The sequence below is a fragment of the Sorex fumeus genome, unplaced genomic scaffold (genome assembly GCF_029834395.1).
Source record: "Sorex fumeus unplaced genomic scaffold, SorFum_2.1 ptg000045l, whole genome shotgun sequence".
Lineage (NCBI taxonomy): Eukaryota > Metazoa > Chordata > Mammalia > Eulipotyphla > Soricidae > Sorex > Sorex fumeus.
The window spans coordinates 191,845-217,500 of record NW_026606102.1 but is presented as its reverse complement, the minus strand read 5'-3'; the positions used below and the strand labels follow the sequence as shown (position 1 = coordinate 217,500).

The following is a 25,656-nucleotide window of genomic DNA, read 5'->3' as shown; positions in this document are numbered from 1 at the left end:
GAGAGAGCATATGAAACTAATGTTCTAGGCGAGGGTAAACAGGGGCCAGGAGAATTGGCCAATGGTTGGAAGCTTGCCACAAGAGTCTGGAAAAGGATGAAGGGCCGTTAGAATAGAGAAGGGAACAGCATGGCAACAATACTTGGAAATGATCATTTTGGACAGAAACTGAGTGTTGAAAGTAGGTAAAAGGGATATACCTGATAACCTCTCATTACCTGTATCACAAACCAGATAGTATTTTTGGAGGGCTCCCAGAAGGATTTCACAGAACACCAGCAAAGAGGTGAGCCAATCACAGGGGGATAAGAAAAAACAATCAGAGCCGGAGCAATAGTACAGTGGGGAGGGCATTTGCCTTGTATGAAGCTGACCTGAGTTTGATCTCTGAGCATGCCAGGAGCGATCCCTGAGTGCTGAACCAGGAGTAAGCTCTGAGCACCACCCCGGCCCCCCAGAAGGGAAGAGATAAACCAGGCCCACGAGTTCCCCTCCTGCTCAGGTCTCCTGTGACTGACAGTGTGTCATCTCGGCCCTCCGAGCCTGGGGTGGAGTTAAAAGAAGCATGGGCTTAGATTTCCCAGCCCTGCCACCCACTGTGTGACCTTAGACACGTTCAACCTTCAGAGCCTTGGTTCTGCATCTGTGTTGGGAAAACGTGGGTAACTGCTACGAGGGCTGGAGTTATGTGTTGACGTCATACACAAAACACTAAATCAAGTCCCAGTCATGTAGGATGCCCTTAGACACCAGGTTCCATCCTGTCGGACTCTCTTCCAAGGTGTACCATATGTCTGAGTATGGCCCCCTTAAATAAAGATAGTATAGGAGTTGGCAATGAACAGAATGAAAACTATTCTGCAAAACAGGAGCCAGGCAGATGGCACAAAGGCCCAAGCACAGGCTTTGCATGCAGAAAGACCTGGGTTTGGGGCTGGAGTGATAGTATGTGGGTAGGGCATTTGCCTTGCATATGGCCCACCCAGGTTCAATCCCCAGCATCCCATTACTCCGAACACTGCCAGGACTAATTCCGGGATGCAGAGCCAGGAGTAACTCCTGAGCATCACCAGGTGTGATCCTCCTTCCCCCCCAAAAAATACCTGGGTTCAATCTCTGGTCCCTCAAGCACCACCAGGAGCAACCCCCCTGCACCCCTTTCTCCCAGTATCAAGATGGGGAGTAATTCTTATGCTTCCACTGGGTGTGGCCCCCCAAACCACAAATCACCACGACAAAAAATGCAAAACGCTATGTTGGCTTGACCACCTTAGTCTAACCCAGGGCTTTTGCCATCTTCCCAGGCCAGCATTTCCGTGCTTGTGTGAGATCTTCTCCATCTGCTGATGTCAGTTTGGTGTCTGCAGTGCTGCAGAAACTTTTCTTCTTTTTACGCAGATGAACCTGGGAAGTCAGTCCCTGGCATGTGGCCCTGGCCCATTCCAGGCAATTTCTATCTTTCACTTTTTTGTGATTTTTTGCTTGTTTGTTTTACTTTTTCATCCATAGTACTGGGCACTTTTATGACCATCTGCAGTGTCCCCAGACCCAGGGAGCAGATAAAGTGTAGCCCTGGCGGTGCAGAGCAGCTGGGCTAAGCACCGGAATGTTGCTTGGGCAATCGTGCTGGAGTGATAACCACACCATCAAATTGCTACTCATTGAGCAATTTTAGTGCCTTTGAAGGTGAGGCCTGCCTGGAAGCAACACCTTTTTCTGAGCATGGCCAGTCATTCCAAGAAAAGACACAATACGCGTTGGTTTCACCCAGTACAGTAGTGAGCTCAGTTCTCTCCATGTAGGAGCCGTTGTCTTTCTCGTGATCACTGGTTGTCCCTAGCATCTGTGTGGTCAAGAAGTTGGCTGGTCTTTTAAATGAGTGACTACAGACTTAGAAGTAAAGGAGAGGGGGAGAGCTGATGTTTTTGTTATGGACCTGTTCTTTTGTATGGAGCACTGCATGGAGAGTACTTCAAGAGGCTTACAGAGAGTTCTGTAAGAGCTGCTTCTTCTCTTATTTGGCCATCAAAGGCCCTGCGAAGGATGGAGGCAAAAGATGGGGGGTTATTTGGTTGTTGTGTCTTGTTCAGGGGCCACTGCCTTTTAATCCTTGTACTAGCTCTCTCTAGTCCAAGATGGGTGCTAACCTACACATACTCACTTTCATTTCTCAGAGAAAAAGTCAATATGCAGTGAAGAAAGTTCCCTAGGCACAGGTCTTTGAGGGTTAAAAGGAAAGGAGAGGAGACACATCAACACCCTTTAGGAAGCTGGAGAAGTGAGGGTGTGAGGCAGGGATGTAAGGATACTGGCCTCACCTCCAGCCGGCTGGGAGAAACCAGAGCGCAACCTTGTTTGATGCCAAAGCTTCTATCCCAAACAGTTTCCACTTCTGCACGAGATGGTAAAGTGGGCTCACAGTCAGATTTTCTCGAAAATCGATTTAAAACCAGAGTCCCAAGCCTCTCTCCAATCCCAGAGAGCCCAGCTATTGCCCTCTGCCATGATACTAGAGACCTGACCTCAGAGCTAGTTCTGCCTTTTCAGATGGAACTGGCAAAAAAAAAAAAATGGGGACATGGAAGGCACATTTACATAACCCCGTCAGTCTTCCAACGACCTCCAAGCAGAAACTACTTTTAGAAACTACTTTTTTATGAAGTCTGCCCAAGTCTAGAGGAAGTATCTAAAAATAATGACAAGGAGTCAGAGTGATAGTATAGCAGGTGAGGTGTTTGCTTTGCACACCGCCCCATATGGACCCCACATATGGTTCCCCAAACCTCTCCAGCAGTGATCCCTGAGCACAGAGCCAGAAGTAAGCCCTGAGCACAGCTAGGTGTGGTCCACAAACCCAATAATAATAATAATGTAATAAAAGTATTGACATTAATAAAATTCAAAATGAAAATTGGAGGAGGTTAAAAAGTACAAAGTCAGGACTTGAGCCATAGCAAAGAGGGGAGGGCATTTGCTTTGCATGCGGCCGACCTGTGTTCGATTCCCAGCACCCCATATGGTCCCCAAGCACCGCCAGGAGTAATTCCTGAGTGCAAAGCCAGGAGTAACCCCTGAGCATCGCCGGGTGTGACCCAAAAATTTTTAAAAAAAGTACAAAGTCCAGCTAGAATTCCCAGTGTTTGAGTAGGTATCGCTGGAGCGATAGCACAGAGGGTAGGGTGTTTGCCTTGCACGTGGCCTACCCGGGTTCGATTCCTCCATCCTCTTGGAGAGCCCAGTAAACTACTGAGAGTATCCTGCCCCCACGGCAGAGCCTGGCAAGCTGCATGGCGAATTCTATATGCCAAAAACAGTAACAAGTCTCACGATGGAGACGTTACTGGTGCCCGCTCAAGTAACTAATGAACAGCGGGACAAGTGCTCTAGTGCTGTAGTGAGTAGGTTAAATAGCGATTCAGATCATAATGGAACGTCCCAAGAAAATGTAGCCAGAATCTGAAGCGAAACCCCAGTCAGCCAGGGCCAATCCTCAGACATACCTTCATGAGCTCCGCTATGGTCCCATGCCCCACTGTTATAATACAAGGACCTCAGTGGATGTCTGACATGGAACAGGCCATGCAGGCGAAGTAGAAGAAATTGGCAGGGAGAAGAAATGTGAAGGAAAAGAAAAATCAAGTCCTTATATCCTCAGAGAATAAAGAGAAAACATTACAGAGAGGATAAGAATAGGAAAGGAAATGGCCAGAAAATGTTCCCACAACTAAAAAAAATAAAATAGAATAAGTAGAAATGAAAAATCAGTAGGAGGGTGGGACTGTAACAGAGAGAAGATATTTCCTGATAGTATAGCACAAAGACCAACAGTTAAAAAATAATAGATGCTTGTGTATGTATGCATCTGGGTGATAGAACATAAAATTACAAGGAAAGCTAGCCTAGCATTTTTCAATGAGAGTTTGGGCTACCATGGTTTTCAAAGGGGAGGCACAGGTGAAAATCCCATAATTCAGAAGGATCCCATGAGACTAGGGAAGGCACAGAAAGGAAACAAGATTTGAAGGGAGCCATAGTTGAAAAAGTGTTGGGAAACCGAGTTCTAATTTAGAACAATTTGGGAAATGACAAATAAAAATTAACAGGGGAGAGATAGCATAGTGGGTAGTGCGTTTGCCTTGCACACAGCCAACATGGCCGACCCGAGTTCGATTCCTCCGCCCCTCTTGGAGAGCCCGGCAAGCTACCGAGCGTATCTCGTCCGCATGGCAGAGCCTGGCAAGCCACCCGTGATGTATTCGATATGCCAAACACAGTAACAACAAAGTCTCCAATGGAGACGTTACTGGGCCCGCTCGAGCAAATCGATGAACAACGGGAGGACCGTGACCGTGACCATGAGAATCTTCAGAATTATAAATCAGGAATGTTTCCCAAACCGATGGACAGAAATTCCCAGAACTTTGCAACATTTTGGGAATCCATGAGTATGAGAAAAGGGGGCCAGAGAGATGACCCAATGGGTTGAGCACATGCTTTGTGTGCAGGGAGGTCAGGTTCAGTCCCCAACACCACATTGTCTCTCCTGCGCCACTTGGAGTGATGCCCAAGGACAGAGTTGAGAATAGCCTCCACCCAACACTGCCAGGAGAGCCCCTAAAATAATGAAAGAAAATATAGAGCCTCATTAAGCACATCTTTGTGAAAATTCAGAACGGCAGTGGAAGATTCTACAATCTCAGAGGAAAAGACTCTGACAGTATTTAAGAATCAGAATATCTTTGGACTTCTCTAGAAGACAATATGGTTTTGCCTCCAGGAACTTAGAATTATGTTTGTAGCCTATATGTGAGGGGAGAATAAAGACTTATAACTGTGCTTAAGATTTCCCTCCTGTACCCTTTGCTGGGGAATTACTGGAGAATATACTCCACCAATGCAAGTAGTTAAATCAAGAATGAAGAAAACATTGGGTCTTAGAGACAGAAGATCCAACACAAAATAAAGGAGAGAAATTTGGGGATATATACACTGGCAGTCCCAGAATATTATCTCATTCTAGACAGAGAAGCAAACCCATCTTAATGGAAATGTCACAAGGCCCAGGACAAAAAGAAGCCCTCGGCTACATAAAACTGATAGAATTTCCAGTGTTTTGAGTAGGTTAAACAGTCATTCAGATAATAGGCTTGGGAATTTGGGGTTACATTAGTAAGAAAAAATATGGAATAAGAAGAACAAAAATAAGAACAGAATGAAATAAGCAGATAATTGCCAACTCTGAGATAAACAAAAGTTTGTACATAACCAGAAGTTGTGGGTGGGCAAAATTGGAGGAGGTTAAGAAAGTACAAAGTCTGGCTATTAAATAAACAATGGATGTAAAGTACATCATGGGGACTACAGTTATGAATATTGTGTTGTATATTTGAAAGTGGCTAAGAGAATATATCTCAAGAGAAAAAAGGTAACCATAGTGGTGGATGATAACTAGATTTCTTGTGGTCATCATTTTGTGGAGGCTACTCATAACACATCACTGTGCTATATACCAGAAATTATCATAATGTTAAATGTATCAATTCGGAGAGCCCGGCAAGCTACCGAGAGTATTCGATATGCCAAACACAGTAACAACAAAGTCTCCAATGGAGACGTTACTGGGCCCGCTCGAGCAAATCGATGATCAACGGGAGGGCCTTACAAATTTACAAATGTATCACGATCATGATCATCCTGTTGTTCATCAATTTTCTCGAGCAGGCGCCAGTAACGTCTCTTTCTACCTAGCCCTGAGATTTTAAAAGAGCCATTTCATAGCTCTTTCAGGATTAGGAGGACGAGACTCATCATTGTTACTGGTATGTGGCATGTTGAGTACGACACGGGAAGTTTGCCAGACTCTGCCATGCGGGCAGGATACTTTTTGTAGCCTGCCAGGTTCTCCAAAGGAAGGATAATTATATGTCGCTTCCGGGAGCTGGGTTTTATAGTCTCTGTGTCTTGGCCGTTGATGGGACCAACCTGGCGCTATCGGCAGCTGGTGGGTATGATGCCTACCTACTGGAAGATGGGGGGTCTGGGTGGAGAAGGCCCAGTCCCAATCCGAGTAGGCTTGGAGACCTCAGCCCCGGGACCCGCATGCCTGGGTTCCTCTGCCAGTTCTTTCATGCATGTGTGCAGAGTGTTAAATGTATAACACTGTCCGGATGTGTGCAGAGTGTTAAATGTATAATTTTTTCAAATGTTACAAAATAATTAGCCTAGTATTTACATGAATAAGCCATAAGTAGCTATGGATCCAGATGTGTAAATTGTGTTTGGCCCCATCCACACACATCTGGAAGAGTTTCTTATTGTAAGAAAATGTATTATTCTATCAAAAACAATGCATGAGCTACATAAAATTTTACCCACTTTACAGATGGAAACACTAGGATTTGAGACATTCGCTTACTTGGTGATCAATTCATATGTCTATGGTGATTGCTAAGGACTTCCTGCACTGATGTTTATTCCATTAACATCTTTACTTGTGCTATACCTGTTTGATCTCACCCAAAGGAAACATCTATCTGTGTGTAGGGCTCTCCGTGAGGGTGGAGGGAGCAATGACAGAGCTTTTTCTTACATCTCTGGTACACCCGAGAAGCTCCAACCTTTAGATTCTGTTATTTTGACTGTGAAAATGATTCCGTTCGCAAATACATATCTTATAATAGAAGGAGTCACATTGCCTTGTCCACCTCTCTGTTTCCATAACTAACAATGTGGATGGTCCATAGAAGGAACTCAGTGTTTGTATACATAAAGAATTCATTTATAAATGCCCACAAAGGAGGCCAGGCATTGCAGCAAAGACTAAATTTAGGTGGTAAACCCAGAAGGACATGACCAATGAATATAAAGTAGCAGTAACTTAGAAGCAAGCAACTATCAGGGCAATGAAGAAAAGGAACCTCTAATTTTTTTTTCTTTTTGGGTCACACCCGGCGATGCACAGGGGTTATTCCTGGCTCTGCACTCAGGAGTTACTCCTGGCAGTGCTAAGGGGACCATATGGGATGCTGGGAATCGAACCCGGGTCGGCCGCGTGCAAGGCAAACGCCCTATCCGCTGTGCTATCTCTCCAGCCCCCAGGAACGTCTAATTTTTAAGGATTTCTAAAATCTGCATGGGCCAGGGTCAGAGCCATAGTACAGCAGGTAGGGCATTTGCCTTGCACATGGCCAACTGGAATTTCATCCCCAGCATCCCATATAGTCCCTCAGCACCACCAGTAGTAATTCCTTAGTGAAGGACCAAAAATAACTCCTAAACATTGCCAGGTATGGCCCCAAAAGTAAAAAACAAAACAAAACAAAAAACCTGCATGGGCCTCACTCTTAAAAAAAATTAAATCCATTTTCACCAGACCTAACACACTGGTTATTCACCAGTCTGGTACTGGTAGTATCTTATGGTGAAAGACCTGGACTGGAATCCAGGTTCTGCCACTTTATGGTTGGGTCACCTTGGGCAAGATGTTTTTAACCTTGAAGTCTTGGTTTCCTGCTCTGTCAAATGAGGTTCCAATAATATATCCTTGCTGCCATTGATAGGATGCCTCACTGAGAAGAAACATGCAAACAGCACAAGGTTTGTCGTCATTTGAGTTTGATCCATATGCATTACTGTTCATCTTATTGTTAGAAATTTGATGCTTGGTGGCAACTCTAAACTTGATGGCATCTGAAATAACTCCCAACTCATCTGCGTGTGGGAACCATAGCAGAAGGGGTCTTGTTGGCAATCAGTAACAACAATGCGATTGAAATGCCATTTGTGTACTAGTCGAGCTATGAAGTTTTGCTCTTTCTTTTCAAAGTGGTGCCAGAACAGCCGCGAAACTTATCTTGTATGCAGAATGGAGAACGGGGGTCCGTGGCCTGCACGTGGGACAGAGGACGAAACACCCACCTAATTACTAAGTATACTTTACAGTAAGTCTGAGCCTGCATTTTTGCAACTGTTCTAGAGGTCTTCTGGGTGCTGACACATGCAAACATCTAAAAGTCCCAGAGTCCTATTTTTGCCACAGAGATGAAGAAATATATCTTGGTTTGGTCTAAAGACCTAAATTGGGATGTCTTGATCTCTGAGTACTAGCTCAAAGTCTCTTCAGCCCCAAGGACCAAGTTAGGGATGATTGTCAGTGCTCTATCAGAGGCAAACCAACTACATCATTTCCCTTCTCTCTCTTGCAATTACAGAGTTTTTGGATCATGATAGATAGACTTGTCCTGTGGCAATGATGTGAGTCTTGGAGCAGTTTCTTTTCTAAGCAACTTTATTTGTTCTGAGAATCCACACTCAGAATCTGGAAGATTCTGTTCCATGGAGTTGATTGTATAATCCAGTCCAAAGATCCAGGTGGCCGTTCTGAGTGAGCAGGAGTTGGGGGGAGAGGATGTGAGGCCCAGGCTTCTGTGTGTGCCAGGAGCTGGCACATCTGCACAGTGAACACCAAATGTCACGGAGCCTCTTTGGAAGAGGGTTTCTTTGTATTAAGCAAAGATGGGGCTGGGTCTATAGCACAACAGGTAGGGTGCTTGCCTTATACCGGGGCAACCTGGGCAATCTGGTTTTGATTTACCAACACCCCAGATCATCCCTAGAGCTAACCAGGAGTTATCCCTGAACACTTCTGGGTGTGTCCCCAAAATGGGAAAAAAAATTAAAGAGAAATAAAGTTGTCAATAAGGATTTGGGGAATTCAGGCAGTGTAGGGATTGCTATGCATCGCTGTGAAGGTTCACTTAATCACTTAACTTCCTGTTAGTCGTCGATTTGCTCGCGCGGGCGCCAGTAACGTCTCCATTTGTCCCTGTCGCGTGCTAGTGTAGCCCAATGGCATCTCTTCGCTCCGGGAACATGGAGGGCCTCAAACCGATCGTTCATGATCTTGACAAAGAAGTCTGACCATCTGGTAGGTGGGCTGTGAAGGTTAAAAAACAGAAAACCTATAACTGTACCTCATGGTGTTTCACTAATAAAAAAAGAAAAAAAGAAAAAAAGAAAAAAAACAGAAAACCCCCTCAACTCTACCAAAAAAGGCAAAAAAGGGAAGGGGGGAAGTATGGTCCTATTTATGAGCATAGAATATCAATATTCCCATATTCCCTTAGGATAAAACTGACCTTAAAAATTGTCTAGAATTTAAAATATTTGAACATTTTGTTCTCTTGTACTCAAAGAGCAAAGCAACCTAACGTCTCTCACAAAAGGCAATTACCTTTCGTGTATAGGTTAAATGGACCAAGAAATTTGACTTGGCAGAAGCAGTGTAATAATTGTGACCATATGGACCTTGGAACCAACCTGCCGGCTGAGTTCCCTGAATCCAACTACACTGCCAAGGTCGATGCCACCAATGAACTCGGAAATGCTTCTTCCTTGCCACTCACGTTCACATTCTTGGACATTGGTACGTTTGAGTTTCACTTTTAGTAAGTTCTCATTCCTAGCTTAGGGGGCATTCTTTATAAAATCACTGGCCTTGTGTTCTCTGTATGATGGTTTAAAAAGGGAAGGTGTTTTAAAAAATGGAAGGGGTGTGTGTGTCTGTGTGTGTCTGTGTGTCTGTGTGTGTCTGTGTGTGTGTGTTGGGGACAGGGGTTGGGGCCACCAGTAGGCATGATGAAAAATGGCCATTGGGCATAAGCCAAGCAGAGATGTTACTCTAAGGCAAGTGAGAGATTGCCTATTCTTTGAACTCTGTGGAGATGGTGGCCCAAAAGCCCTATTCTGCCTCTCCACAGAGAAATGGAGTCCCTGGCTCACATCCCATGAGGCAGGTGCTACTGTTGATAACATCTGGCAGAGGAAAGAACTAGCCCAGATGTTACTGAACGCTCTGGCAGAGGTGTCTTTGCACCTTCGTGGATACATCCAGGTCTGCTGGGCCCCAGGGGCCAAATACAAACTGCAGAGTGGATCAAGGGCCAATGCTGCTTGCTCTGAGAATATGGGGAGCTGCAGACAGGCCCGGCACATTTCTAAGCAAAGACGATCGACCTCATAGAGACCTAATAGAGTTCACAGGCTGGTTGCAGGCATGCCCAGGTAGGTCTAGGCTTCTGGCCTGCTTGAAATTCTGACCTGCACTGTTGTATCTCTCTTGGCCTCACAGCACTGCTTGCATCCCAACTGCTATGACTCTGCCCATAAGTGTTCCCTAGACGCACTTGCACCACACTTTCTCCCAACCTACCTTCCAGCCCTTCTCACTCTTCATTTCTAAGCCACCTTCTTGCCCTTCTAGTCTTCTCTTCTATTTTTGTTTTTTCTTTCCTGTGACTTTTCCTGCCAATGTTTCTCTCCACCAGCCTCCCTCCCCCCCACCCAACTGAAACTATCGCCACTATAACTCTTCTGCATTTTCAAGCCTTGGAACTCTTGGATTTGACACACTCATTTTCTGGCAAGAACTAGACTAAACAGGATTGATAGTGTTACCAGTGTTGGTGTTAGTTTATTTGGTAAAAAAAGCGGGGGGGGGGGGGGCGGGTGGAGATTCAGGGGAATTGTTTTTTTTGTTTTCTTTTTTCCTTATAAAAGTTCGTAGCTTTTTTTATTTTAGAAGGTTCACAGGGAGACCCCTGGGTGTGTTCAGGGCATATTCCAGGCTCTGTGTTGAGGGATCACCCGAGGCAGTACCTGGAGGACATATGCAGTGCCAGAGATTCAACCAGGCCCACTATTTGCAAGACAATTAGTACCTTAGCCCCAGTACTAATTCTATGGCCCCACATTTATTTCATTATCAACAATTACTTCTGCTTATTCTCATGAACATTAATGATAGCATGTGTGTGAAGTATAAGCAGTTTCATATTTCCAAACTTAAAAATAAAAACCGTATTCAATTGTTAATTGTGTTTAATTACTAGTTAGATCGAACATAATTTGCACATTTTAACTTCCTTTTATAGTCAGACATTCGCTACCTATGATGAGTATCCATCACACATGCCTAATTATTTTTTTTAGATTTACAATTTTTTTGTGCTTGAGTTTCGATTATACAATGATCAGATACCCATCCCTCCACCAGTGCCCATTTTCCACCACCATGGATAATATCCCTCCCACCCCCATCCCTCCCATCCCACCCTGCCTCTGTGGCAGGGCGATCCCTTGTGTTCTCTCTCTCCTTTTGGGTGTTGTGATCTGCAAAAGAGGCTTTGAGTGGCAAACATGTTCAGTCCATAGTCTACTTTCAACATGCATCTCCCCTCCTGGGAGGATCCTCCAAACACCCTTTATTTGGTGCTCCCTTCTCTATCTGAGCTGCCCTTTCCCCTAGAATGCCCGGCTGGCCTCTAAGCTATGGAGTAATCCTCCTGGTGCTGATCTCAGCTATTCTTGGGTATTAATCTCATATTTTGTTACTTTATATTCCCCAGATGAATGCAATCTTTCTATGTCTATCCCTCAGAAGAACTGTTTTAATGATTTAGAAGCAAATTCAGTTTTTTTCTTCTTTCTGGAAGTCAGAGACCTCTTTCCCACATTTTACTAAATCAGGTGATTGTGCATCTAAAGAGAGTTTCATTCAGTTCTTTGTGGATTGTGCCAGTCAATACCTAGTGGCAGGTTCTGGTTGTGGAGGTTGGATCACAGTCTTTTGTTTTGGTTTTCCCTTTTGTCCTGTCTTCTAGTGAGGCCTCTTCCTCCATGGGATCTCCACTTCCAGTGTGTCAATGACTCCGCTAGCAGGTGTGTCCTTCAGTGGAGTGACGAGGGCATGGTGCTACTTAATCGACTTAGATATCGGCCCCATCACAGCAAGTCTTGGACTATGGTAATGACCTTTGGGTGGAGGGGAAAACCAGAAGGGGTTCTTCTACTTAAAAAATGTGTTTTCACACCAGCACGTTTAAGATATTTTACCCAGGGCCACAGTGATAGTATAGTGGGTAGGGCACTTGTCTTGCATGCGATCAACCTAAGTTCAATCCCCAGCACCTTATAATATTGTTCCCCAAGACCTGCTAGGGGTGATCTCTGAGCACAGAGCTAGAAGTAAGCCCTGAGTACCACTACATGTGGCATAAGTCTCCTTTCTAAAAACATAACCCTAAAGGACACTTGCTAGAATATCATAGACACTTTTATTAAGAAGCATCTTAAATATTTATTGTAAACCAACATTAGCACCGTAGCACTGTCCTCCCATTGTTCATAGATTTGCTTGAGTGGGCACCAGCAATGTCTCCGTTGTGAGACTTGTTACTGTTTTTGGCATATCGAATACGTCACAGGAAACTTGCCAAGCTCTGCTGTGCAGTAAGGATACTCTCGGTAGCTTGCCGGGCTCTTCGAGAGGGACGGAGGAATTGAACCCAGGTGGGCTGCATGCAAGGCAAATGCCCTACCTGCTGTGCTATGACTCCAGCTCCTGTACATTAATTTTTACAATTATATCTAATAAAGGGTTCATTTTTTCTTGTTATTCTACCCCTGACTCCATTATTACTTTTTTTGTTTTGTTTTATTTTAGGTGTTTTTTTGCCTTTTTGGTGGTCACACCCAGCAATGCACAGGGGTTACTCCTGGCTCTGCACTCAGGAATTATTCCTGCTGGGGACCATATGGGATACTGGAAATTGAACCCGGGTTGGCTGCATGCAAGGCAAATGCCCTTCAGGCTGTGCTATCACTCCAACCCCTCCATTACTTTTGAGTAAATTTTTAAAACACATATTGAAGAAAGAAACATTAAATGTCCTTAGACATGTGGAGACTTATTGGTCTAATAGTAGGTTTTTTACAATAAAATACATAAGGTTACAATTTATTTCAATAATTTTTAAGAATACAGTGACTTTAAACAATAACAAAGGATAAACTTCCATATGTCAGTAGTACTCAGAGATAGAATTACATTTTTTATAATTTTTCTTTTATAATTTCTTCATAGAACTAAAATTTTCTTTTTGTTGTCTTCTTTTGGGGGAGGGGTGAGGATGGGGACCATATCCAGCTATGCTCAGTTGTGCTGTCTCTCCAGCCCCTGTTTCTTTTTTTTTTTTTTCAGTCCCTGTTTCTGTTAGTCTTCCAAACAGTCTGCACAATGAATCAATGTTGAGATCTAGTGGTTTGTGATAGGCTTTTCAAATAGTGCTTTCTTCAAGCTGAAGAGCATTTACTGCAAGCAGTAGCATTACGGGTGTGGCCCAAAATCCTCCCCAAAATAAAATGAATGAAAACAGAGAAACCGGGCTTGGTCACATGCAAGTCAAGCACCTTATCCCCTTGTGCTAGCTAATCTCTCAGACCCCTAGAGTTTTCTTCCTTTAAGCTAGTTCTATGTGTATTAAGACATTCATTGAATTCCAGTTATGACAAAGTGGAAAATAATCTCTAATGTAGAAACTTCTCCAAGATTTTTTTGAAAGTTAACAATTTTTTAATTGAGAAAGTGTTGGTTTATAACACAGCTCTCCAGTGTGCTGTAATTCTACATCTGTAGACACTACATCATGATCACTGCCAAAAGTCTAGTTTCCATCCCTCTCCATATACCCTGTCCCCTTTGCTGGTTTTAACTATTTCCATACCTGTAACTATCAGTCTGTTCTCTGAATCTACAACTTCATTTCTGTTTTGTGTCCATTGCTTTCTTTCCCTTTATATTCCACATGAATCAAAAATAGTATGGAACTTGTCATTCTTCATTAATTGTTTTGAGGGGGAGTTCATACCCTTTAGTGGTGAGGGCTTGACCCTGTACTCAGGGATCACTTCTGGCAGTGCTTGGGAGATCTTATGCAGAGTTGGGATCAAACAGGGGTTGGTTGTGTGCAAGGCAAGCACCTTAACCCCTAAACTATCTCACTGGGTTTCTAGAAATACATGCAGATGACTTGTTTGTCCCAAAAGTTTGGGTATTTTTTTTACCTTAAAGAGAAGCTATTATTTCAGATTAACATTAGGTATTTGATACACCTGATCTAGTCATTGGTATTCTCATTGAATGATGGATCTGAAAAATAAAGAGGTTTACCTGGTCTAATTTCTGATCTTTATGTTACAATTATTTAAATTAATGGAGTGTTAATAAGCACCTTTTAAAATCTCATCTGATTCAAGATCAATGCTATGAATGCCAAAGGAAGATATGACTTGTTGGATCTGAAGCCATTTACAAGATATGAATTTCAGATTTCCTCTAAGCTACATCTTTATAAAGGCAATTGGAGTAATTGGAATAAAACGTTGACAACACAGACTCCAGAAGAAGGTATGTATGAAAAAAAAGATGGGGGGGAAGCAGGAAAGAAAAGAGTGAGAGAAAATTATATAATGATTTATTTGGAATAGAATCTCTAAAGTACTAGTACCGGACCAACTGATATGAGTGCATTTATTAATGAGTTAAGCTTTATATTAATGCAAGTACTATAACTATTCATGTACATACTTCTGTAACCAGCAATTTTTAATATTAGTTATTGAGACAGGAGAATAGATAGCACAAACGTGGTATACAACTGACATAGATGTGAAAGAATCAGAAAACTTGACCTTCCTTGGAAAAATACTCCCTTGGCCAGACATCGGAAAGTTTAACAGCTCTAACACTTGGTTGTTCCTTCAAGCAAACATCTGTGTGCTGATACAAGAATGAGTAATTGTTGTTCCTTGTTCTTTAACATGTCAGCATCTGTCATCTCCACCCCTGCAATCTTTGATCAGTTCCCATCTTTGATCAGCAAGCACACACAAGGCCTGGAAGCCTAGTATGTTTCTGCTCACAGAGTTCATGAGTTACAAACACTGGGCACCAAAGGGTGAAAACACGAAAACCTAAGACCAGGTAAAACCAAATGAAAGGCCCCACCAACTGACAGAGAGCAGAACTTCATTATAGGTTCATTGAAATATATTTATATTATAGAAAACACACTGATTCTCACCTTGACAGTTTGTAGTTGTCATGGCAACCCTAGGAATTGATCAGATTCGGTTAGAAACTGGATCGTGCTTTGATTTGGGGGCAAATCACTACCCCCATTTCACACTTCTCTATCAATTCAATCACTTGATCACTTGACATCCTGTTACTCATCAATTTGCTCGAGCAGGCACCAGTAATGTCTCCATTCATTCCTGTTGCGTGGTAGTGTAGCCCAATGGCATCCACTCGTTCCAGGAATAAGAAGAGCCTCAAACCATTTGTTCAGGGTCTTGACAAAGAAGTCTGGCCATCTCATAGGTGGGCAGCCATGCCATCTTTTGCAAGGGCGATTAGCCTGCAAGGGCGACTAGAGGCCACCCTAAAAGCCTCTATGCATTCAATGCCTTTTATTAATTTGTTCCATTTCTACAACTATACAACTTAGAAATTTGTAGAAAAAATGCTCTTGGAGTCGGAGAGATAGTATAGCAGGTAGGGTGCTTGCCTTGCATGATGCCAACCTGCGTTGGATTCCTGGTACCACATATGGTCCCTGAGCCCCACCAGGAATGATCCTGGAGCACAGAGGCAGGAGTCAGCCCTGAGCACTGCCTAGTGGGTCCCAAAAACTTAAAGAAAAGAAGCAATGCACCTCCCTAGAATTTGCCCACACTGAGTGTTCCCACTTTTGGTAAACTGCTGTCTTAAAACAATGCTAGCCTCTTTTGACCAATATTTCTCAGTCTTTTTCAGCCTTCTTGTGACATTTCAGCCCCTAGTTTCATGCCCCTAATTCTTCCACTTACACAGTTTTCAACCCTGGGCCCCACAAGAATATCCTGGGAAACTGCCTTCATCCGGCTTCTGGTTGAGAACTACTATTTCCAAACATGCCCACTCTCTCACCCTCTGGCTCTCGGAGTGGGATATCTTACTTTTAAGCAACATCTCATCTTTATAATAGACAAAGCTATTCACTCTAAGCTGTGTCTGTACTTTGATTCTTGAATGTACACTTGACTTTCATAAACTACTCCTGTACTTAATTTTCCCTGACTGACTCTTCAATTCTTTGCTGTGGCAAAGTCAAGAACATGCTCTCCCAGGGTCATGCTAGCAGCCTTGGTCCTTGTGGGTTTTCCCAATACAGAACATCTCATGCCATTTGCCACATGTGGTCCTGTTGATTACAAGCATGTGCCTTGGTGATGTTTGGTGATAACACTTATCTCTGTTTTACATACTATGTCAGTAACTCTAACGCCACAAAGCTATACCCAATAATATGTCATTCTTTTATAGTTAAAACTTAACACAATTTACTTTTGCACACCAAGAAAATTATTATGACTCTTTTTTTAGGCCATATTAAAATTTTGAGAAAAAAGTGGACCTGGAGACAATATTTTGAAATAAAATTTAACATACAGTGTCTCTTCTAATGTCATTGCACTGCATTCCTTCAAGTTTTTGATATTCATGGCTCAGATGAGTATCATCATATTATCCTGAGAAAGATATCAAATATATTTTTCACTCTAATGTTCTTTTTCTCCCTAGTAATTATTGGGAACATAATTTTGTTGAAGTGTAGCCAAGTATATTGAAGCAAAAATGCTTATATGAAATTTTCCCAGCAAACACTTGGAATCACCAGAACTAGCCATCTGAATGTTTTCAAAACATCTAATTAGTCTTATAGTATGGAATTTTTTCATGATTTGTGTAAATTTGGTTCAGAGGGGAAAAATTAGTCTATAGCCTGTCACATATTGCCTGGAGGTTCTTAAATATTAATATAAGAATTTCTAAGTGCTTATTTGTGGAAGTTAAAGTAGACAGGCATATAAAATAGCCTCATGATTAAGTTGCATTCATTTTCTGTGAGTTTTATGGCTGTGAATGACTAATGGCTCACCAGAAATACACCAACAACATTAAAAAAAACTAAGACTTCCTAAATCCTAAATTGCTACTTGTAGAATAACTAATATTCTTTCTTTGTTCATGCTAATTGCGTTTTTCTACTTAGAAAATGTTTCAAAAATTAATTTATCCAATAAAAATTTATTCCCTCTCATTATATGATAAAAATCTTTTTATAGATCTTAAAACACTTGCTCTCTGCTTAAATCATTGTCATTAAAATGTTATTATTGTCATCTTTAGAATCAGTGCTTATTCTTAGTATCATTTTGTTGCACATAATCAGAATAATTTTTTTATGATCTCTAGGGTTAGGTCTTGTTTATACCTGGCATGGATAAAATTCCTGATAAGGGGGCACATGTTTTGTACCATTCAAAAAGTAAATATAAATTGTGGAGTTCATGCCCAATTCAATCGGCTTAATCAATGGCTGAACTCCTACATTATTTAAAAAATATTAAAAAAAAGTAAATTAAGAATTTTTTTATTATATCACATTAGATTAACATATAAACTAGAGAAACTCTGCCCTTGTAAATTCTTGCCACTTTTACTCACAATTGATAATAACCTATATAGGGATTTGTTAAGAGGTTTTTATTTTTTTATTTTAAGTGTTATTAAATTAAAAAAAAAACCCTTCATGCTAGCCTGGTAACTTTCTCACATCCTATAAAATAAACCACCGTCATAGAAATGAGTACAACTTGTTACAGCTATAAACCTGCATGATTATGAATTGAACCAAGGAAGTTGGGGTTTTTTTTAAAGTGAAGGCATTCATAAAGAAATAACCCCAAACTCTGAGATCCTCCACGCTGTCTGAATCTCCCATTCTGGGTTTCAGCTGCTTTGTGGGTAGTTGTAGGATCTCTTTTCTCTCACTCGAAGCTGCTTGGTTTTTACCACTTACCACCGTTTTTGTCATCAGTTTCTTGATGAAAAACCAACTGATGTAAAGCTACAAGGTGTGAATTTTTTTTTAACATTTCTTTCTTGAACCTTTCAAATGTGTACTCATCTGTAACTTGGCATTTAAAAATATTACTAGTAAGCCTTTTCAGATTACTCTCTAAAATGGAGTGATGACACTATACTCTATAGCTTTTGCTACTCAGAACTGAGAACAACAATGACTCCTGGCAGACTGGGCGGTGGGGCTCAGTAACATCACATCAGCAGAGACTACACCATTATTTCTCCATATGACCCTTTCCAGTGTCATTAAGTTCAATCATGTCATGTGCCTCCATGTAAAACACTTTTTAAATGACCACTAAGTAAGGAATCAGAGGAAAGAAATCACTCTGTTGTGGTGGGGACAGTGATTGTACAGTAGGGAGGGCACCTACCTTGCCCACAGTCGATCCCAGGTTTGATCCCTGGCACCCCGTAAGGTCTCTTGAGCCCATCAGGGGTGATCCCTGAGCTTAGATCCAAGAGTGAACCCTGAACGAAGGAAGGAAGGAAGGAAGGAAGGAAGGAAGGAAGGAAGGAAGGAAGGAAGGAAGGAAGGAAAGGAGGGAGGGAGGACATTCCCCTGTGTTTAGCAAGATAGTTGCCTCAAAAAAACTGAGTGTTAAAAGTAGGTAAAGGGATATTCCTGATAACCTTTCAGTATCTGTACTGCAATGACCAAAAGGAGAGAGAGGGAGAGAGAGAGAGCAAGAGAGAGAGAGGAGAGAGAGAGAGAGAGAGAAGATAGAGACAGAGAGACATAGAGAAAGAGAGAAGATTACCTGCCATAGAGGCCGGCTGGAGGAATGATGGGGGCGGGGGGGACTGGGACACAGGTACCTGTGCTGGGAAATGTACACTGGTGGAGGGATGGCTATTGGAAACTGCATGACTGAAACCTAATATAAACAACTTTGCAAGGGTCTATCTCACACTGATTCAATTAAAAAAATTTTTAAAAAGGTCTCTTTTAGAGTCTGGCCTGATACTAGGAAGAACTTTAAATTTCATGGTTTAGGCTTCATGGTATACAGGTGCCTGAGAATATGCCCTCACCTCATAGAACACCTGAAAGGAGGCACCAAAAGAAAGAGGAACAAATGAGCTATGTCAATAGGTATTTCTGCCTCTCCATGGTTTTTTTTCTCTTTATGGAAAAGTTTTTTTTTTCTAATCTTATTCAAACACCATGGTTTACAACATGGCCGACCCGAGTTCGATTCCTCCGCCCCTCTCGGAGAGCCCGGCAAGCTACCGAGAGTATTCGATATGCCAGACACAGTAACAACAAAGTCTCCAATGGAGATGTTACTGGGCCCGCTCGAGCAAATCGACGATCAACGGGAGGGCCTTTACTTACTTACTTACATGGTTTACAAAGTTGTTCATGATACAATTTGGAGCAGTCAATGTTTCAACACCAATCCCACCACCAGTGTGAATTTTTTTCTACCAATGTCACCAGTTTCCTACTCATCTCCCATACCACCCCCTTAGTGGCACAGAATAATTTATTTTTTTATTTTTTAATTTTTAAAAAAAATTGTGGCTATTTTTATATTTTTTATTTATTTATTTTTAATTTTTATTTGCTCGAGCGGGCCCAGTAACGTCTCCATTGGAGACTTTGTTGTTACTGTGTCTGGCATATCGAATACTCTCGGTAGCTTGCCGGGCTCTCCGAGAGGGGCGGAGGAATCGAACTCGGGTCGGCCATGTTGGCCGCTTGTAAGGCGAATGCCCTACCGCTGTGCTATCGCTCCAGCCCATTAGTGAAACACCATGAGGTACAGTTGTGGACATTACAAGTTTTTGTGCTTGGGTTTCAGTTATATAATGATCGAGTACCCATCCCTCCACCAGTGCCCATTCTTCATCCCCAATGATTCCAGTATCCCTCCCCCCCACCCCCCATCCCATCCCGCCTCTGTGGCAGGGCATTCCCTTTTGAACACCTGTTGCCTTTGTTCTTTTGGATGTGGGCCAGTCTCTGTGGTGTGAGATGATATCTCATTGTTGTTTTGATCTGCATCTCCCTTATGATTAGTGATGTAGAGCATTTTCTCATGTGCCTTTTAGCCATTCAGATTTCTTCTTTGAGAAAGTTTTTGTTTATTTCATCACCCCATTTTTTGATGGGGTTGGATATTTTCTTCTTGTGGAGTTCAACCAGTGCTTTGTATATCCTTGATATCAACCCCTGGATATTGGGTGAATATCCTTTCCCATTCTGTAGATTGTCTTTGTATTCTGGTCAATGTATCTTTTGAGGTGCAGAAGCTTCTTAATTTAAGATAGTCCCATTTGTTTATTTCTGTTTCCACTTGGTTGGTCAGTGGAGTGTCGTCTTTGAAGATACCGTTAGCCTCAATATCATGGAGGGTTTTGCCAACCTTGTCTTTGATGTACCTTATGGATTTTGGCCTGATGTTGAGATCTTTAATCCATTTTGATCTGACTTTTGTGCATGGTGTTAGGTCGAAGTAAAGCCCATTTTTTGGCATGTGGTTGTCCAATTATGCCAGCACCATTTATTGAAGAGGCTTTCCTTGTTCCACTTCACATTTCTTGCTCCCTTATCAAAGATTAGATGTTCATACATTTGGGGTTGTGTGTACGGATATTCCATGCTGTTCCATTGGTCTGCGGCCCTGCCTTTGTTCCAGTACCATGCTGTTTTAATTATTACCGCTTTGTAGTAGAGTTTGAGATTGGGAAAGGTAATTCCTCCCCACATCTTTTTCCCAAGAATTGCTTTATCTATTTGTAGGAGTACTGCTATTTGTTCAGCCATTGATTAAGCTGATCGAATTGGGCATGAACTCCACGAATAATTTATTTTATATTGCATGTTGCAACAATTGGTAAATAGAGCTATCAAAAAAATAGTTCAGTAAATCAATGCCTCCTTTGCTAACCACAGAACCCAAAAGGAGAGAGAGAACAAAAGGGAATGCCCTGCCATAGAGGCAGGGTGGGATTGGGAGGATGGGGGGTGGGTGGGAGGGATACTGGGATCAGTGGTGGTGGAGAATGAGCACTGGTGGAGGAATGGGTACTTGATCATTATATAACTGAAACCCAAGCACAAAAATTTGTAAGTCTACAACTGTACCCATGGTCACTGTCACTGTCACTGTCCTCCCATTGTTCATTGATTTTCTCGAGTGGGCCCAGTAACGTCTCCATCGTGAGACTTTGTTGTTACTGTGTTTGGCATATCGAATATGTCACGGATAGCTTGCCAGGCTTTTCCGTGCAGACGAGATACTCTCGGTAGCTTTCAGGGCTCTCCGAGAGGGGCGGAGGAACCAAACTCGGGTCGGCCATGTTGACCGTTTGCAAGGCAAACTCCAAAAAAATAGTTCAGTAAAGGAAAATTTGTGAAAAGTGTTATATTTCACAGTGATGTTATTGAATTCATTGTCAAAGGATTTGCTGAGCTATTTGTTGCTAGTTGGACCTTCGTGTTATTGTTTCCACTTATTGAACACGGTACTGTACTCTTACTGGGCTGTGAGTATCATGGAATTTGAAGGTGTCATGTGGCCACATATGTGACGACATGCTCTAAGAGCTGTAGAACTAAGGCCGTTCTTTGGCATCTCTTAAGATTAGTTGTGAAACTGTGAAGCTCGGCTGTTTATGTGATGGGGGCTGCAGGATGTGGGTGTGGCTGCTGGGGCATCCAGCAGTACGGGCGAGGGTGTGGCGGGGAGATGCCACCTGCCCCCACTGTTAGAAGTCCCTAAAGTTTTCAGCCCAGAGACTGATGTATCTGGGAATTTCATCATCTTGGTGGCTCTTGAGCGATTAGTCCTCCATGTACCATTTTTAAAGTCTCCTTACATTACATCCTTTGGCCCTGCTCAATACTGCAGGGGATAGTGAATGAAGGAAATGTGACCTGTGCATTCTTTCTTTTTTTCTTTTTGGGTCACACCCGGCAATGCACAGGGGTTACTCCTAGCTTTGCGCTCAGGAATTATTCCTGGCGGTGCTCAGGAGACCATATGAGATGCTGGGAATCGAACCCCAGTCAGCCACATGCAAAGCAAATGCCCTACTCGCTGTGCTATCACTCCAGCTCCAGCCCCGACCTGCGCATTCTTGTGTCAGAGCAGTGAAAGTGGAGCCAGCCCCCGTCATAGTGAGGGCAGGAGAGATAGGCAAGGGCAAGGAGGAGGAGAGAGTGTGCTCAGCTGATGGAGACCCCACTGTCTCGTGGGAGAAGCGAGGCAATTCATTCATTCATCAGTAGCTTGAAGACATTGCTAAGTGAAGAGGGAGCAGTGAAATCCTGAAGGTTATTTTACTGTCTTGGTTAGCAAATATTTCATAATTGTACGCTGTAGCACTGAGCAGTCATTTTCTGGAAAGGCTCAGGCAGTAAATAATTTCAGCTTTTCATCACAGCTACTAAAAATTGTTGTGGTGGTGTGGAAGCAGTCTGTTGTCATGTGTAAATATAAAAAGAGAAGCTGTGCTCTAATAAATATGTGTTTACAGAAACTGAAATTTCATGTATATATAGTTGATATAGATAGATAGTTGCTTTGCTGGGGATCAAACCTAGGACATTATAAGTGAAAGGTTGAGCTAAATTTTATGCTATTTTAATTCTACTAAAATTTATTCTTTGGGGACCAGGGAGAGAGTAGTGGTCAGGACATACTTTGTGTGCCCAGACCTTGGTTCTGTCCCTGGCACTACGTGTGCTACACACACACACACACACACACACACACACACACACACACCTGGTTGAGTATTGATGCCAGTGGCTCCCAGGCTCCCTCAGCATTGCTTGGGAACCGACCCCTAAAAAAGATTCTTTCTATTTGTTTTTAGTTATTGAAAAATGTAAAACAAGAGAGGGATAGACATAGAAAGATTGCATTCCTCTGGGGGATATAAAGTAACAAAATATGAGATTAATACCCAAGAATAGCTGAGATCAGCACCAGGAGGATTACTCCATGGCTTAGAGGCCAGCCAGGCATTCTAAGGGAAAGGGCAGCTCAGATAGAGAAGGGAGCACCAAATAAAGGGTGTTTGGAGGACCCTCCCAAGAGGGGAGATGCATGTTGAAAGTAGACTATAGACTGAACATGTTTGCCACTCAATGCCTCTTTTGCAGACCACAACACCCAAAAGGAGAGAGAGAATAAGAGGGAATGCCCTGCCACAGAGGCAGGGGGGGATGGGGGGATGAGGGTGGGAGGGATATTATCCATGGTGGTGGAAAATGGGCACTGGTGGAGGGATGGGTATTTGAGCATTGTATAATCGAAACCCAAGCACAAAAAATTGTAAATCTACAACTGTGCCTCATGGTGTTTCACTAATTAAAAAAAGAAAAATGTAAAACAGTAATTACTTCACAGGCCATATAAAAGCAGGGAGTCGTAGTTTGCCAACTTGTAAACCAGTGAGCTAGAACATATCATAGTGGTGTCTTTTTTTGCCTAAGAGCTTAGAAAATCAGGCTGAATAATTCTGTAGTTTTCTATTTCTGTTTTCTATTTCTATGTAGCTATCTAATGAGACATTTTCATTAGATAGCAAGCATGATATTTGAGCACCCATATCAGCCTCTTATCACTTTTCTGCTTTTGGTTTCCTCTAAGCCCAAGGCCTACCCTAGAAGTGTGTGCTTGCCAAGGCCGTGATTACACCAATAGGAAAACAAACTATTATATTGTCAATCTTTAGTGAGGCCGTGAATGCTCCCTTTATATTTCTGCCCAGCGCACACTGATCTGTATTAGACAGTTCACACTCTGAAATAGCACACACCCAAATTTCCAAATCTCAATTGTGTCATCAACGTCTGGATTAGCTAGAGGGTGGAGTATACAGAACTTTGCCCTATCTGTGAACTGTAAAGCGAAAACTGGTAAGGAAGACAGACAGACCTGGGCCAAGCTTTGCCACTTGCCAACTCTATGTCATGGTCACGGTCCTCCCATTGTTCATCAATTTGCTCGAGAGGGCCCAGTAACGTCTCCATCATGAGATTTGTTGTTACTGTGTTTTGGCATATCAAATACGTCATGAGTACCTTGCCAGGTTTTGCCGTGAGGGCAAGATACTCTCGGTAGCTTGCCGGGCTCTCCGAGTGGGGCGGAGGAATTGAACTCGGGCCAGCCATGTTGGCCGCTTGTAAGGCAAACGCCCTGCCACTGTGCTATCGCTCCAGCCCAGGGGGCTGCCAACTCTATGTCTTGTGTAAATCATTTAACCTTTGTCAACCACTTTGTCTTCAGAAAAAGAAAAATTAAAAAAAGGGATAATTGTATGCACCCCATGTGTTGTGCAAGGATTAAATGAGATAATGGATTTAAAGTGTCCAAAGATTGCCTGCCACATATCAGAGGTAAATACATGTCAGGTTCCTTTTCCATTTCTTGCCAGTACCCCCTTTTTCCTTTTTGCGTCTGAACTAACAAAAGTCCTGGGCTTGATTCCTGGTTCATTCTGCACAATCCACAAGAACATTTATTTCGGGGGATGTCCTATTAGCGTTTCTTATCTCTGAGTCCTCCCAGCAGTGATGAATAAACTCAGTCACTGATGAGAGGGAAGAAGTAAATGTTTAGAAAAAAGTAACAGAGGATAAAAGAAACAGGAAATGGGAGTGACAGTGGAAGAGAATGGAACACACAAGAGGTACACCTGATCGGAGTGGGACTCTTTCTTACTTAGAAATCTTCTCAGGTGTGTGGTACAGTTAAGATTCCGAGGAGGTGATAAAACAGACCCCTGTTCAAAGCCTATTGGTTCAGGGACTTTGAACAAGTTGCTTACCTCTTAACACATGGAAAATGCAACAGCAGCTCAATTCTACAGAATTTTGGCCACAAGTCAGTTCTCTCCTATGTGCTTCAGTTCTCACAAGTGCCCACATGAGACGTCAGACTGTGATGCTCACTTGACACATGGGGAACTGGCTGCAGGATGCTGTTCTTATTTGTTCAAGATCACAGAGCCAGGGCATTCCCTAGTCTGGCTCTGTAGTTCATACTTTCACCATACTCTGGAATGATATTGGAGGGTGGGGGTGAGGAGACAAGAGATGTAAGCACAGGTGCCCCACCACAGGACCTGCCCATTCTGAGTGCTGGTTCATGGGTTCTCTTCCTCTCTCTCTTTCTCTTCTACTCGTCTTTTGTTATCCAGGTGGAACTTAATTTTCTGGAAATTTCCATCAGGTAAAATGGAACTTGCTACTCCAAAAGGAATGCCCGGGTAGCTTCACCTCTAGTATTTTCTAAGTGTCATTGTGAACAAGTTAGGTTGGTGTACTTGAAGTCTATTTTCAGGAGGCATTTCTGAACTCCTGATTGTAAATCAAAATAAATCTGATAATGCAAGAATTAAAACACTTTCTCAGTCTCTCTCACTGTCTCACACTCACCCCCATACACACTAATACACACAAAGTATACCTACTCACACACAAATGTATACAGCCACTTACACTCACACTTTCATTCTCTCACACAAATGACATCCACATACACGCAAAACTCACCCCACACTAAATTGCATACCCATTTACACTCACACATTCACACACAAGCTCATACCCACATACCCAGAGGTGGAGCGGATGATTCTGTTTCATCACTGTGTTAGGTTAACTCTCTCAAACTCGCTCTGATTCGACCATTCATTTTCTTATAAATTAGCAGCTACTTTTTCTATCAGCTCTGCCTGTTCCAGCATCATGTAGTTAGTAATGCCTGGCTTAGTCTCTCAGCATTTAACAGCTCCTGGAAGTCAATTATATTCTAAACACCAGGCTAGGTATGAGGAATGTTATAAGGAACTAAGCACTAGGCTAGGTATGAGGAATGTTATAA

At 42.6% G+C, this 25,656-nt stretch overlaps 1 protein-coding gene across 2 annotated transcripts in view; it reads left to right on the top strand.

Annotated features, from left to right (window-relative positions):
- IL12RB2 (interleukin 12 receptor subunit beta 2) overlaps window positions 1–25,656 on the top strand; it is an 87,478-nt gene that overhangs the window by 3,802 nt on the left and 58,020 nt on the right. For both annotated transcript variants that reach the window (XM_056122361.1, XM_056122362.1), the window contains exons 3-6: window positions 7,826–7,940; window positions 9,246–9,424; window positions 11,661–11,803; window positions 14,095–14,245. In XM_056122361.1, coding sequence (XP_055978336.1) covers window positions 7,826–7,940; window positions 9,246–9,424; window positions 11,661–11,803; window positions 14,095–14,245 — 588 coding nt within the window. The remainder of the gene's footprint in view (window positions 1–7,825; window positions 7,941–9,245; window positions 9,425–11,660; window positions 11,804–14,094; window positions 14,246–25,656) is intronic.